General features: G+C 38.2%; 1 protein-coding gene across 6 annotated transcripts in view; it reads left to right on the forward strand.

Annotated features, from left to right (window-relative positions):
- The window catches only part of VPS36 (vacuolar protein sorting 36 homolog), a 34,661-nt gene extending 20,199 nt beyond the window's left edge, over positions 1–14,462 (forward strand). For 4 of the 6 annotated variants that reach the window (XM_032277302.1, XM_032277304.1, XM_032277305.1 and 1 more), the window contains 8 exons: positions 657–689; positions 805–882; positions 1,535–1,669; positions 5,345–5,410; positions 11,582–11,646; positions 12,817–12,901; positions 13,845–13,921; positions 14,018–14,462. In XM_032277302.1, coding sequence (XP_032133193.1) covers positions 657–689; positions 805–882; positions 1,535–1,669; positions 5,345–5,410; positions 11,582–11,646; positions 12,817–12,901; positions 13,845–13,921; positions 14,018–14,111 — 633 coding nt within the window. In that variant the 3' untranslated portion in view covers positions 14,112–14,462. The remainder of the gene's footprint in view (positions 1–656; positions 690–804; positions 883–1,534; positions 1,670–5,344; positions 5,411–11,581; positions 11,647–12,816; positions 12,902–13,844; positions 13,922–14,017) is intronic. The other 2 variants (XM_032277303.1, XM_032277307.1) reach the window with 2 other exon arrangements.
- Positions 14,463–16,215: the final 1,753 nt, after the last annotated feature.

The raw sequence follows: 16,215 nt of genomic DNA on the forward strand, positions 1-16,215 counted from the left end.
TTTGTCTCAAATAACAGTAAATAATATTTTCTGAACTACAGTTTATGTCACCTTTTGTTTATTTAATCAATAATAATTATTTTCTCTTTGAAAATGTGAAGTTTTTTTTACTGTTTGTTTGGAAAATTAATGGGTTTTTATTGTTATTGTTGTTTTTGAGGTGGAGTTTCGCTCTTGTTGCCCAGGCTGGAGTGCAATGGCACGATCTCGGCTCACTGCAACCTCCACCTCCCAGGTTCAAGCAATTCTTCTGCCTCAGCCTCTGGAGTAGCTGGGATTACAGGCATGTGCCGACACGCCCGGCTAAGTTTTTTGTATTTTTTTTTTTTTTTTTTTTTTAGCAGAGATGGGGTTTTTCCTTGTTGGTCAGGCTGGTCTCAAACTCCTAACCTTAGGTGATCCACCTGCCTTGGCCTCCCAAAGTGCTGAGATTATAGGCGTGAGCTGCTGCTCCTGGTCCTAAATTTATGGGTTTTAGCTAAAATGAAATTTTAGAATAAGGTAGATGTATTACTTTATAAATATTTATTAACAAATTGATATTTGTAAGAAAATTTCAAATTTTTATCATAGGGAAAAAATAGAGGGTATTTCATTGCTTTAAGTCATTTTAATTATTTAGATGGATTTCAACAAAAATTAATTTCTCATTTCAGGCCTTTGAAGACCTCAGCAAACTAATGATCAAGGTATATGTCATTTATGCCCATTAAGTTCATACGAATTATAATACAGTTTTTGAAGCATATTTTATTAGCAGACAGTTTGGGGACAATATTGCTTTTCAGTCTTTTTATTTGACAGGCTAAGGAAATGGTGGAGTTATCAAAATCAATTGCTAATAAAATTAAAGACAAACAAGGTGACATCACAGAAGATGAGGTAAATAAGTTGCTTTTTTTAAAGGCATTTGAAACAATATGACACAAATAATGCAGTGAGGTTTCTGTGGTTTACATTGGCTTTCTGAATGTACTGTTTTATTTCTTTTGGGACTTGGGGATATGTGAAAGTACTAAAGAAAAAGTCAATCATAAAAATTCTCTTAGTTCTATTAGGATTAAAGTCTATTTCAGTGCCTTTTTTTAGAGTGTAGAAAACAGAGATACTGAAATATACATTTCAGTATATTGTATATTCCTTATACAAGGAGTGGCTGTTTTATACATATTCCTAAGTTTGATGTTTGTTTCATTCAGTTTGTCTAAAATCTAATCACTGCCATTTTCCTAAGTTTTCCATTGTACTATTTGGTTGGCATTAAATATAGCACAGTCGTTATCAGAATCTCCTCTCGCATCAAATTTATTAAGTAAATAGAATATGAGAGACCAGGAGAGAAGTAGGATGGAGAATAATTAGATGTATATAGGGAACTCCTGGAAATCTGTTCCCTTACAGTTCACAGCATGGAAACATAGTAGAAGGAATGGGTATATATAGAAATAGTTCAATGGAATTCAGTGTATGATGGAAGAATTTCAGATATTGGGGTAGAGAGACTAATTCTGCATTTTATCCTCTGTTATTATAGACCATAAGGTTTAAATCCTACTTACTAAGCATGGGAATAGCTAATCCAGTTACCAGAGAAACCTACGGCTCAGGCACACAGTACCACATGCAGCTGGCCAAACAGCTGGCTGGAATATTGCAGGCACCTTTAGAGGTAAAAACTAAACCTATATGCCTTTTTAAACTGTGTTAAATTAGCCCTATGTCATCAGAAATGTTAACAAGAGCATAACTCCTTTCATGATATGGTTATTGTCAACTGACTTTTTTTTTCTTTCAGGTATATTAAATTAGTTCACTGTGCTTATTATTCTTTATCTGTAATTTTCTAAATTGTTTTTAATTTTCATTTTTGACATCTATAACTTTCTAAATCTATAGAAGTTTTCCTTATTTTTCAAAGGAAATGTATGATCTTCCTCTGTATAGATAAATTTCACCTATATAGTCTTTACTATATAGTACTATTAATCATTCCATAACACAGATTCATCTTCTTTTTTTTTTTTTAATTCAAGTGTACAGGGAACATTTGTTATGCTGAGCCATAAAGCATGCATAAAGTTGCCAAAGGTTTAAAATCACCCAGATTGTATTCTCTGAAACCGTAAAATTCAACTAAATATCAATGACAGTTAACTGGAAAACCCTGAACTGTTATTAAATTAAGCAATATAATTCTAAATACATCAGAGCTCAAATAAGAACTTGTAATGGTACCTAGAAAGTATTTTGAACTGAATAATAATGAAAATATAATATTAAAACCCATAGCTTCTACTAAAGCTGTGTTTATAGAGAATTTTACAGCTTTAAAATACATACTATTGAAGGTTGAAATGAAGACTCTAAATATTTACCTAGAAAAAACACAGCAAAATAAATCTACAAAAGTAGAAGGAAGTAAATAATAAATGTAAGAAAAACTAATTAAATAGAAAATGAATGCACAATAGAAACAACAGAACCAAATCTTGGAAAACAATAATAAATTTGACAGGTCTCTAGCAAATAAATCAAAGGGATAGCAAGAAAGAGGGAGATAACATGAGCAAATGAGAGCAAGCAAGCACACAATTCCAACGTCAGAAATGAAAAAGGAACATTTCTACAGATTTTGCAGGCATGAAAAATATAAGAAGATGATATTAAACACAACCTGCCAATGTTGTATAGACTCAAGACTACTAAATAAGTTCCTTCTGTAATTTAAAATCTTCCCATGAAGAAGTATTCAGGCCCAGATAACCTTGTGGGTGAATTCTTTGAAATATTTAAGGAAGAGTTAATACTAATCTTACATAACTTCTTTAGAGAGTAGAAAAAGTTAGAATACTTCTAACTAATTTTAAGAGGCTAGCATTACCTTAGGACCAAAGTTTGAAAATGACATATAAGAAATACAAATTATAGGCCAATCTCTTTCAAAACCAGAAATGTAAGAATTCTAAACAAAATGTTAGCAAATTGAATTTATCAATATATAAAAAGACCAAATGCCCATCAATGATAGACTGGACAAAGAAAATGTGGCAGATCTACACAATGGAATACTATGCAGCCACAAAAAACCATGAGTTCATGTCCTTTGTAGATACATGGATGAATCTAGAAACCATCCCGCTCAGCAAACTGACAAGAACAGAAAACCAAACACCACATGTTCTCACTCATAGGTGGGTGATGAACAATGAGAACACTTGGGCACAGAGAAGAGAACAACACTCACAGGAATAGGTTTGGGGGGGACGGGAGGGAAGGGACAGTGGGGGCAGGGAGAGACAACACCGGGAGAAATGCCTGATGTAGGCAATGGGGGGGTGGTGGAGACAGCAAACCACCTTGGCATGTGTGTACCTATGCAACAATCCTGCAGGATGCAGGAAGTACACATGTACACCAGAGCCCAAAGTACAACAACAACAAAAAAGACCCCAACAATCATGACCAAATTGGCTTTTGTTGAGGTTGGTTTGACATTTGAAAGTTAATCAGTGTAACTCATCACATTAACAGAAAAAATGGGAAAATCGTATGACCTACTTATTGGATACAGAAAAAGTATTTGATAGTACAAAGACCAGTTGCGATGAAAACTCTTAGCAAACTAAGAATGGAAAGAATTTCTTTTAACAGATTCATCTTCTAGTCTGATAGTATTTAGGCAATGAAAAGTTCATTAAAGCACCTGTATTAAAAAAGATTTCAAACCTATGACAAATAGAATAGTATAATGAATCTTCTGTACCCATCATCCAACTTCTTCTGTAAACCAACCTCCACTCAAAATTATTTTAAAGCAAATCCCAGACATCACATCACTTTATCTGTAAACATTTCGGTATGTAATTCTAATGATAAAGACTCCTTTAAATACAACTATAATCCCATTTCATAATCAAAAAAATTAAAATAATTTCTTAATATTATCTAATATCTAGTGTTCACATTTTCTTTCTTTCTTTCTTTTTTTTTTTTTTTGTATTGTTTTTGAGATGGAGCCTCACTCTTGTTGCCCAGGCTGGAGTGCAATGGTGTGATCTCGGCTCACTGCAACCTCCGCCTCCCGGGTTCAAGCGATTCTCCTGCCTCAGCCTCCTGAGTAGCTGGGATTACAGGTGCCTGGCACCATGCCCAGCTAACTTTTTTGTATTTTTAGTAGAGATAGGATTTTACCATGTTGGCCGGGCTAGTCTCAAACTCCTGACCTCAGGTGATCCGCTTGCTTCGGCCTCCCAAATTGCTGGGATTGCAGGCGTGAGCCATCGTGCCCAGCCTAGTGTTCACATTTTCTCTTACAGTTGGTCTGTTTCAGTCAGGATTCATTGTAGTTTGTTGATTTGTTTCTCAAGTTTCTTTGCTTGTTTTTAATTTCATGGGTTCTTTCTTTTCCTGCCTCTCTTATCTTCCACCCCACTATGTGTTTCTTGAAGAAACGAGTTTATCCTATAGAGTGTGCTTTTCCTGTTCTGTGTATTTCCTATAAACTGGTATTTATAATAAAGGTTTGTTAGGGCTTTAAACAATTATTATGGCAAGACTATTTCATGGAAGCTGTTGTGTACTTCCATCAAGAGATATATAATGTCTGATTGTCTTTTTTTAAATTTTTTAAAAATTTGTTGTGATGTTAACAGCCATTGACAGTCATTGCCTAGATCTCTTATTTCATTGGGGGCTGCAAAATGGTGACGGTCTTATTAATTCTACGCTTTCTTCATTTATTAGCTGAAATAAGTTAAAACATTTAAATGTATTTTTTTGAAACACGGTATAGAGACCCTTTTTTCATTTAAGTAAATGTTAAAATGGTAATGAGGCCAGGCACAGTGCCTCACGCATGTAATCCCAGCACATTGGGAGGCTGAAGCAGGCAGATCATTTGAGGTCAGGAGTTCGAGACCAGCCTGACCGACATGGTGAAACCCTGTCTCTACTAAAAATACAAAAAAAGTTGTCGGGCATGGTGGTGTATGCCTGTAGTCCCAGCTACTCGGGAGACTGAGGCAGGATAATTGCTTGAACCTGAGAGGTGGAGGTTGCAGTGAGCTGAGATCCCACCATTTCACTCCAGCCTGGGAGACAAAACAAGACTCTGTCTCAAAAAATAAAAATAAAAATAAAATGGTAATGACATTAAAGTGCAGGTAGTGAATCTGAACTGCCTTGTGGTACCTGAATAGGTTCTCCTTTGTATAAATACAGTTTTTATAAGCTTCTTAAAGAAATTTCAGATTTCTGATTTCCCTGTGATTATGATTCCTGTTAAGAAATGCTAATTGGTGTAATTGTAACATAATACTTTTTAAAAAATTTCATATTTTAACAGGAACGAGGGGGAATAATGTCACTCACAGAGGTGTACTGCTTAGTAAACCGAGCTCGAGGAATGGAAGTAAGAATAGAAAATTTAAATATTCTTTTAACTAAATATAGACTTTCTTAATACAAATTCTGAATACAATTTGAGGAAGGGTTGTGAATATCAGAGCTATTTTGAGAAGCACTGTGGTACAGTGAAAAGAATACTGCCTTGGGATCCAGGAGGCAGATTCTTTTCCTGGTTTTGATAGTGATTTGCTTAGTGACCTTCAGTAGCTTACTTAACATCTCTGAGACTCAGTTTTCCTTCTTTTTTTTTTTTTGGCTATTCAAAACTTTTTGTATTTTTCTTTATAATTGTCACAATAATTGTACATATTCATGCTATGTGGTGTTTCAGTGCATGTATACATTTTATAATGATCAAATCAGGGTGTATTAGTCCATTTTTATGCTGCTGATAAAGACCTGAGACTCAGCAATTTTCAAAAGAAAGAAGTTTAATTGGACTCACAGTTCCACATAGCTAGGGAGGCCTCACAATCAAGGAGGAGCAGGTCGCAGCTTATGTGGATGGCAGCAGGCAAAGAGAACTTGTGCAGGACAACTGTTTTTAAAATAATCAGATCTCATGAGACCCATTCACTATCACCAGAATAGCACAGGAAAGACCAGCCCCCATAATTCAGTCATCTCCCCCCAGGTCCCTCCCACGATACATGGGAATTATGGTAGCTACAAGATGAGATTTGAGATTTGGATGGGGACATAGATTCAAACCATATCACGGGACAATTAACATATTCATCACTTTAAACATTTATCATTTATTTGTGGTAATAACATTCTAAATAAATCCTCTCCTGTCTGTCATATGCAGTCACAGAAAAGAACAAAATAATTCTTTTTTTTTTTTTTTCTTTTTTTCCCGAGATGGAGTCTCGCTCTATTGCAAGGCTGGAGCATAGTGGTGCCATCTTGGCTCACTGCAACCTCCGCTTCCTGAGTTCAAGCAATTCTGTCTCAGCTCCCCGAGTAGCTGGAATTATAGGCTCATGCCACCATGCCCAGCTAATTTTTGTATTTTTAGTAGAGACGGGGTTTCACCATATTGGCCAGGATGCTCTTGATCTCTTGACATCGTGATCTGCCCGCCTTGGCCTCCCAAAGTGCTAGGAACGTGAGCCACTGTGCCCGGCTAAGATAATTCTTTTGTGGGAACATGGGTGGAGCTGGAGGCTATTATCCTTAGCAAACTAGTGTAGGAACAGAAAGCCATATTCTCACTTATAAGTAGTAGCTAAATGATGAGAACTTATGAACACAAAGAAGCAAAGAGCTAACATTGGAGTATACTTGAGGATGGAGACTTAGGGGAGGGAGAGGAGCAAAACAGTTAACTATTGGGCACTGGGCTTAATATTAATACCTAGGTGATGAATAATCTGTACAACAAACCCTAGTGACACGACTTTATCTGTGTAACAAACTTTCACATGTACCCCCAATCTAAAATAAATATTTGTTAAAAAAACAATCAACCTAAGTGTCCATCAGTGGTTGAACTGATAAAGAAAATGTCAGATACATACAAATGGAATACAATTCAGTTGTAAAAAAAAGATTGGAATCACATTATTTTCAGCAACATGGAGAAACTGGACGTCATTATGTTAAGTGAAGTAAGCCAGACACAGAAAGACAAACAGTGCATGTTCTCACTCAGTGGGAGCTCAAGTGAAGTAAGCCAGATACAGAAAGACAAATAGTGTATGTTCTCACTCATTCTTATGGAGGTAGAGAATAGATGATAGATATCAGAGACTGGGAAAGGTATATAAGTGGGAGGGGGGAAGAAAGAAGAAAGGTTGGTTAATGGGTACAAACATACTGTTAGATAAGTTCTAATATTCAGTAGCAGAGGAGGGAAGCAGCAATGTATTATGTATTTCAAAGTAGCTAGAAGGGAGGACTTGAAATGTTACTAACACATAGACATGATAAAAACTTGAGGTAATAGGTACCCAAATACCCTGACTTGATCATTACACATTTTATGCATGTGTATTAATAAAAATAGCCCCTATACCCCATAAATATGTAAAATATTATGTATCAATAAAAAGTACTCAGGGCTGGGCTCAGTGGCTCATGCCCGTGATCCCAGCACTCTGGGAGGCCGAGGCGGGAGCATTGCCTGAGGTCAAGGGTTCAAGACCAGTCTGGCCAACATGGTGAAACCCAGTCTCTACTTAAAATACAAAAAAAAAATTAGCTGGGAGTGGTGGTGTGTTCCCGTAATCCCAGCTACTCAGGAGGCTGAGGCAGGGGAATTGCTTGAACCAGGGAGGTGGAGGTTGCAGTGAGCTGAGATTGCGCCAGTGCACTCTAGCCTAGGAGACAGAGCAAGACTCCATCTCAAAAAAAACAAAAACAAAAAACCAAAAAAACATGGTATTCAGAAACAGAAAAAAAAGAAATATACACCGCGTTGTCATTATCTAGTCACCCTGTGTAATATAGCAGCAGAACTCATGCTTCCTGTCTAACTGTAACTTTGTATCTGTTGACCAACCTCTCTTCATCCCCTTCTCCTGCCTACCCTCCCCAGCCTCTAGTAGCCACTCTTCTACCAGCTTCTTCTATGAGATCAACTTCTTTTAGAGTCTGCATATAAGTGAGATCAAGTGGTGTTTGTCTTGCTATGTCTGGCTTATTTCACTTAATATAATATCCTCCAGGTTCATCCATGTTGCTGCACATGACAGGATTTTATTATGTTTTGTGCTGAATAGTATTTCATTGTGTATATGTACCACATTTTTTTTTAATCTTTAAATTTTTTGTTTTGTATTTTTGAGACAGAGTATCACTCTGTAGAGTGTAGTGGCACAATCTTGGCTCACTGAAACCTCTGCCTCCTGGGTTCAAGCAATTCTTGTGCTTCAGCTTCTCAAGTAGCTGGGATTACAGGCGTGCACCACCACACCAGGAGAATTTTCATACTTTAAGTGGAGACAGGGTTCTGACCATGTTGGCCAAGCTGCTCTTGAACTCCTGACCTCAGGTGATCTACTCACCCCGGCCTCCCAAACAAAGTGCTGGGATTACAGGCATGAGCCACCACGCCTGGCCCCCCAAATTTTTATGTTTTCTTTTTTATGGATACATAATAGTTGTACATATTTATGGGGTACATGTGAAATTTTGATACAAGCATATAATGTGTAATGACCAAATCAGGGAAATTGAGGGTCTGTCACCTCCAGTATTTATCAATTCTTTGTTAGGAACATTCCAATTCCACTTTTTTAGTTACTTTGAAATATACAATAGGGCCAGAGGTAATGGCTCACGCCTGTAGTCCCAGCACTTTGGGAGGCCAAAGTGGGCAGATCACCTGAGGTCAGGAGTTCAAGACCACCCTAGCCAACATGGCAAAATGCTGTCTCTACTAAAAATACAAAAATTAGCTGGGTATGGTTGAGGGGCACCTGTAATCCCAGCTACATGGGAGTCTGAGGCAGTAGAATCGCTTGAACCTGTAGGGTAGAGGTTGCAGTGAGCTGAGATTGTGTCACTGTACTCCAGCCTGGGCAACAGAGCTAGACTGTGTCTCAACAAATAAATTAAAAAAAAAAAAAATGAAATATATGGGTTGGACACGGTGGCTCACACCTGTAATCCTAGGATTTTGGGAGGCCAAAGCAGGCAGATCATGAGGTCAGGAGATCAAGACCATCCTGACTAATATGGTGAAACCCCATCTCTACTAAAAATACAAAATATTAGTCAGGCATGGTGGCATGCGCCTGTAGTCCCAGCTGTTTGGGAGGTTGAGGCAGGAGAATTGCTTCAACCCAGGAGGCGGAGGTTGCAGTGAGCTGAGATTGCACCACTGTACTCCAACCTGGGCGAAAGAAGCAAGATTTTGTCTCAAAAAAAAAAAAAAAATAGAAAAAAGATACAATACATTATTGTTAACTATAGTTATCCTATTGTACTACTGAATGCTAAATCTTATTCCTCTGCCACCTTTTTTTTTTTTTTTTTTTTTGAGATGGAGTCTCACTCTTGTTGCCCAGGCTGGAGTGCAGTGGTACAATCTCGGCTCACTGCAACCTCCCCCTCCCCAGTTCAAGGGATTCTCCTACCTTAGCCTTCTGAGTAGCTGGGATTATAGGCACCCACTACCATGCCTGGGTAATTTTTGTATTTTTGGTAGAGATGAGATTTCACCATGTTGTATATGATACAAGCATATAATGTGATCTGTCCACCTCGGCCTCCTAAAGTGCTGGGATTACAGGCTTGAGCTACTGCGTCTGGCCTCTTATTCCTTCTAATTGTATTTTCGTACCCATTAAGCCAACCTCGCTTTATCCCTCCTTCCCCACTACTCTTCCTACCCTCTAGTAACCATTTTTCTACTCTCTATCTGCATGAGATCCATTTTTTAACTCCCACATATGAGTGAGAACATGGGATATTTGTCTTTTTGCTCTAGCTTACTCCGTTTAACAGTGTCTTCCAGTTCTATCCCTGTTGTTGCAAATGATGTTGGCTATTGTGAATAGTGCTGCAGTAAACATGGGAGTGCAGATTTCTCTTTAGTGTACTCCTTTCCTTTCTTCTGGATGTATACCCAGCAGTAGGATTGCTGGATCATGTGATAGTTGTTTTCAGTTTTTTGAGAAATCACCATATTGTTTTCCATAGTGGCTGCACTAATTTACCTTCCCACCAACAGTGTGTAAGAGTTCCTTTCTCCACATCCTTGCCAGCATTTAGGGGCCCAGTTTTCTTACTTTTAATATCAGGATTTCGACTGAGTGAAACTGTTCAGCTCTAATATTTCTGTTTTTATTGTGATAAATAAGGTTGTTCAGGAAGCCCTTCTTCTGCAATAGTTAACTCTTCTGAATCAACTTGGTTGGAACAAGTTGCCTTGTAGATAATGCAGAGGAAAACTGCCCCACCCTGTTGGCTGTGTATCAGCAGCGGCTATTCTTCAGCTGCCCTTGCTCCTTTATATGCAGATATCCTTGGCCTCCAAGACTGTCCAGGTACTCTTTGTGCCCAAACAGTTACCTCCATGCAAATGGCTCACCCAGTCCCATGAGTTAAGCCCTGCTCTGTGTTTTTATCTGAATACTGATCATAGCTGCCATCAGTGAGTACTTACCATCCACTGGTCACTCTGCACATACACATTTATCCTCCCAATAACTCAGTGGCATGGCTGCTTTTATTGTCCCATGTTGGGGATAATTTGGAGATTAGGAAATTGAGGCTTAGAAAGATGAAATAACTTGGCCAGGTGCAGTGGCTTACACCTGTAATCCCAACACTTTGAAAGCCAAGGCAGGTGGATTACCTGACGTCAGGAGTTTGAAACAAGTCTGGCCAACATGGTGAAACCCTGTCTCTACTAAAAATACAAAAGATTATTTGGGTATGGTGGCACATGCCTGTCATCCCAGCTACTCGGGAGGCTGAGGTAGGAGAATTGCTTGACCCTGGGACGTAGAGGTTGCAGTGAGCTGAGATTGTGCCATTGCACTCCAGCCTGGGCAACAAGAGTGAAACTCTGTCTTAAAAAAAAAAAAAAAAAAAAAAAAAAATAGAAAGATGAAATAACTTGGGCAAGGCCACAGCCAGAGACAGTAGTTTGACAGGTATTTGGATCTAGGCTGGACTGGCTCTGGAGCCATCCTGTGGAACTGAAAGCCGTGCTTGTTATCACCACACCATGCTGATTTGTTAAGGCTGCACTGTCCAAAAGGATAGCCACATCACATGGTGACTGGGGACTTGAAATGTAGTTAATCCAAATCAAGATGTGCTGCAAGTGTAAAATGCACCAGATTGAAAAGACTTCGTACAAAATAAGTAATGAAATGTTAAACATCTCATTAAGAATTTTTTGTGTTGTTTATATGTTGCATTGGTTCTATATTCAATCTATTTGACTAAATAAAATATATGCATTAAAATTAATTTCACATGTTTCTTTTTACTTTTTAATGTGGTTACTATAAAATTTATAATAACATGTGGCATGCATATTTTATTGGGTAGTACTACTTTAATGAATAGAAGTCTTTGGCTCCTTTGTTAATCTTTTTTGCTTTGTAGTGATTAAATCACATAAAATTATTGATAAATAATTTTAAAATTTACTCTTCCGTTTTAGTGATCATTACAATTATATAGCATTACTGGAATTTTTTTTCCCTCTTAGTTGCTCTCACCAGAAGATTTAGTGAATGCATGCAAAATGCTGGAAGCACTGAAATTACCTCTCAGGTAAAGGAACCTCTGCAGGAAGTTCACCACCTGCAACCATGATTCTGCATGGGGTAGATGGGAAACGCCAGCCAAGTTTGCCATCCCTAGTGTCAAGCCAGAATATTGCCTTCTTGCAATTATATTATTTCATCTTTATCAGGGCTGGGCATGTTCTTACAGGGCCAGTAGTCAGACTCTTGTGGATTTGGGGGAATGAGATAGGGTGTGGTTCTTCCCATGAGGTTAGAATAGCCCCTCTTCCCTTAGACATTTTGTGTTAGTCTCTGGAGATGTTCAGCTGTGAATTTTCTTTTTCTTATTTTTTGGTTTAAAAAAGTAGCCAGGCGGCCGGGTACAGTGGCTCACGTCTGTAATCCCAGCACTTTGGGAGGCCGAGGTGGGTGGATCACCTAAGGTCAGGAGTTTGAGACCAGCCTGACCAGCATGGAGAAAACCTGTCTCACTAAAAATACAAAATTAGCTGGGCATGGTGGTGCATGCCTCTAATCCCAGCAACTCAGGAGGCTGAGGCAAGAGAATCGCTTGAACCTGGGAGGTAGGGGTTGCAGTGAGCCAAGATCGTGCCATTACACTCTAGCCTGGGCAACAAGAACGAAACTCTGTCTCAAAAAAAAAAAAAAAAAAAAAAGTAGCCAGGCATTTTATTTAGCATGTAGATTCTAGTTCATAATTTTATTTTCTGTGTATTCGTGAGCTGTTTATGCCATCATTGCTTGTGCTCGATAGGTTTTAAATGTTGTCTTGTTTAATGTTACCCTCATACCTGGGCATAAAAGAAGGTATAAAAGATGTGTTCCTGTCCGAGCACGGTAGCTCACACCTGTAATCCCAGCAATTTGGGACGCCAAGGCGGGCAGATCACCTGAGGTCAGGGGTTTGAGACCAGCCTGACCAACATGGAGAAAACTGTCTCTACTAAAAATACAAAATTAGCTGGGCGTGGTGGCGCATGTCTGTAATCCCAGCTACTCGGGAGGTTGAGGCAAGAGAATCACTTGAACTCAGGAGGCGGAGGTTGTGGTGAGCTGAGATCACACCATTTTACTCCAGCCTGGGCAACAAGAGTGAAACTCCATCTTAAAAAAAAAAAAAAAAAGATGTGCTTCTTCTCAGCGGTTGAATATCCTAGATAATTCCTGGCTTTGTTCTCACACCTGTGGTTTTCAGGCTCCGTGTGTTTGACAGTGGCGTCATGGTAATTGAGCTTCAGTCTCACAAAGAAGAGGAAATGGTGGCCTCAGCCCTGGAGACAGTACGTGAAGCCAATATTCTCTAGTCTTTAAAGCTACGAAGACCCAAAGTCTTGCAACTCAAAAAACAGGACTTCCTTTTGAATTTAACTTTACTGAAAAGTAGCCTTCGCACACCCAAATAAAAACAGTTTATCACTAACAATGAATCAATATTAACCAGTCATACATTAAGAGCTCTTTGAAATTTCTTGACACTCTTAACATCTTACATGTAAGAATAATTAAAGTTAGGTGCTTTCTTTTCTATTAAATTTTAGTGTTGAGAACAGATTTTTAACTTTATCAGATGTTACACACAATTAAACTTTTTCTTCCATTAACACCTAGATAAGCAGCTTTGTAAAACACCACAAGTTGTTTTATGAAAATAATTGCTTCAAAAAATATAAAAAGCAACTGTAGTTTAGATGGATTTTACTGGCCAAACTACCAGTATTACTCATTAGGATACTTGAAATAGTACTGTCTTTATAGCTTCTATGGTGAGCCTGTATAATTTGAATAACTCCCATTTATTATCCTTCTCATTTTCAACTAGATGAAAACCCCAAGACTACAGCTATTTCTACCACATGTTTTAAACTAAACCTATGTATAAAGTTCCTTCACTGGAGCATGTAATATGTACTCAGAATTTGTTATATATTCTTTTTCAGAATATCGAATAGTTCTTTTTAGGCTTTAGTACAGTGACTTTGTTACATTATAGAGAGCTTGATCTTGACATTTTAGTCTCTTCTATGTCTCTTCTGGGTCCTTCAACTTTTGTAGGATTAAGTATTAAGATTTAGTTCTAAAGTGAATGGTCTTTGGAATTTGGTAGGACATTAAATTATTTCTTGCATATACTGGTATACATTCTGCCTACTATTAGTACCCAGAGTGTGTTTAAATTAGTGTCCTACATGAATTACATTTTTTTCTGCTGTGTGTTTCTGTTAGGTTTCGGAAAAGGGATCCCTAACATCAGAAGAGTTTGCTAAGCTCGTGGGAATGTCTGTCCTCCTGGCCAAAGAAAGGTAAGTAAGGTTCTTACCTTTCATTACAATGTAATGTGTATTTGTGTTTTTGCATGGACAGATAATTGTGTGGGGTTTTTTGTTTTTTTGTTTTAGGTTGCTGCTTGCAGAGAAGATGGGCCATCTTTGCCGTGATGACTCAGTGGAAGGCCTGCGTTTTTACCCAAATTTATTTATGACACAGAGCTAAGGGTTTTGTATTTAAAATCGTTTTTGTCCATATGCTTGTGTCATATAGAGGTTGTATGACATAGAGCTAAGAGATAAACCCTGATCAACTGAGAATTTATTCAAACTTCACAGTGTAATATAAAACTCTTTTAATTTCTCACTAAATATGGTCCAGGAAATTTATTTAGGATACACATAGGAAAATACAGAACAGTGAATGCCAACATGACTTTAAAATCATGCTATAGTTGTGCAGAAGCCTGAGTTTAACTTGAAATATAGTGCATTTTAACTTGATCCTCAAATCTAATTATTTTGTAAAGAAGGGAATTTAGTTTTGCAGAGACTAAAAAGAGAAGTTGCATGTTCGGACAGGTTGGTTGATTATTTGGGTGTGACTGAAATTCACCAAATTATACGTGACAACATTGGGACAAAATATCATACTGCAGCATGCTATATGAGGCTCCTGCCAAGGGCTTTTAGAAGCAGTCATAGGCATGTCTTTAACATACCAAACGAAACACCTTTAAAAATGAAAGGATTTTATTTGATAAATATATATATATATATATATATATATATATATATATTCCGTCGTGTGTGTGTGTGTGTGTGTGTATACATATATATATATATATATATATTACGGCTAGTGCGTATATATATATATTCCATCTATGGTGTGTGTAAACATACACACACACACATATTCCATCTAGAGTATGTCTCTCTCTCTATATATATAGACACACACACACACATCCACACACACATATATATATTCCATCTAGTCTCTTTTTGTTTTTTTAAGTGATGATTTCATGGCTGGCATTTAAAGAATCCAACTGTGTCATTTTGTTTCCAAATGCTATGGATTTTGAAACTGCACTAGAGAGCTGTATAGACATGCCCAGAGTTATGATTACAAATTTAGGAGGTACACAGCTCAGGAATTCCCTGGGATTGTTGTGCCGGTGGAATGGCAGAGGGAACCTTTAAATAGCTTCACAGGAACCTTAGTGCTCTTTTTTCTCAAAGCCACAGACAGGAAATAGAAAGTGGAAAAGTAATGTCTCCTTTTCTTTTCCATAAGGAGTTTCAACACTGAACTTTAAAAAGTCTATCATATTCCAGCAACATTTTTTTCTTTGTCGTTTTTAAGTTGTGTGGAAAAACTACTTTGGTACGAAGTGTTACTGAGATAACAACAACTGGCTAATACTGCATGCAGATTGCTTAAATTTTAAAGTGACTGCCTGACTTCGCATGTTACTGCTCTACAGCCTCCAGTATGTTGGCATTATCTCAAACTCAGGGACCCCACAGGACAGGAGATTCCCTTTCTGAAGCTGAGTTGGAAGTGAAAGGGTAGTGATGGTTTTGGCCAAGCCTGCAGGAGGGAAAGTATTGTATTGGGAGCACCCTTGGGACCACGAGGAGGGATGCCCAGGTTCACACTCTGGGTCCCCTAAGACATTGTCAGTGGGTAATGTGGAGGGCCACCTCCAGAGACTGCTGAAGTGCCCTCTGGGAAGTGCCAGGGACCTTCAGCTGTAGACCCAGGGGATCTCAGTCCCTTATCCCTGTCTGAAAAGTGGCTATTGCTCCTTGGTGTCCTCCAGTGTCACAGGAATGTTGTGCCTGAGACATCCTACTTTAGTTTTTGTTTTCCAAACCTGTCACTGACTCTTCAATTGTGTGACAGATCCTCTGGTTCCCCCATTGGTCAGCCTCAGGTTTATTTTGAGGGTAACTCAGTGTCTGACTGCCCAAGTCTTTTAGGGGTTAGTTGGACCATTGTGGAAACTTGTTTGTATGTCTCACCTCTTTCTGGGTGGTACTCACTGTCTCACAGTGCTCTGGCAAACTTGTACACACACTCTGTCCCTCTCTCTCTCTCTCTCTCTCTCTATCTCTTACCTGGCTAAGGCTTTTAAAATTTTAAAGATAAATAATCTGTTTCAGCAGTTGGAGTGAGTTGCAAGGAAGATTGCTGGAGCTATTAGATCTAGCTCTCGTGGTTTGGATTCATTAAAGCAAACCTACATAATTTAACATATTTGTTTACTTTAGTTTGACAATTGATGAACAAAAATGGAGCAATCTGAATTGTATAAAGT

This window comes from Sapajus apella, unplaced genomic scaffold, assembly GCF_009761245.1.
Source record: "Sapajus apella isolate SASKATOON/1434 unplaced genomic scaffold, GSC_monkey_1.0 scaffold9, whole genome shotgun sequence".
In the NCBI taxonomy this organism is placed as follows: domain Eukaryota; kingdom Metazoa; phylum Chordata; class Mammalia; order Primates; family Cebidae; genus Sapajus; species Sapajus apella.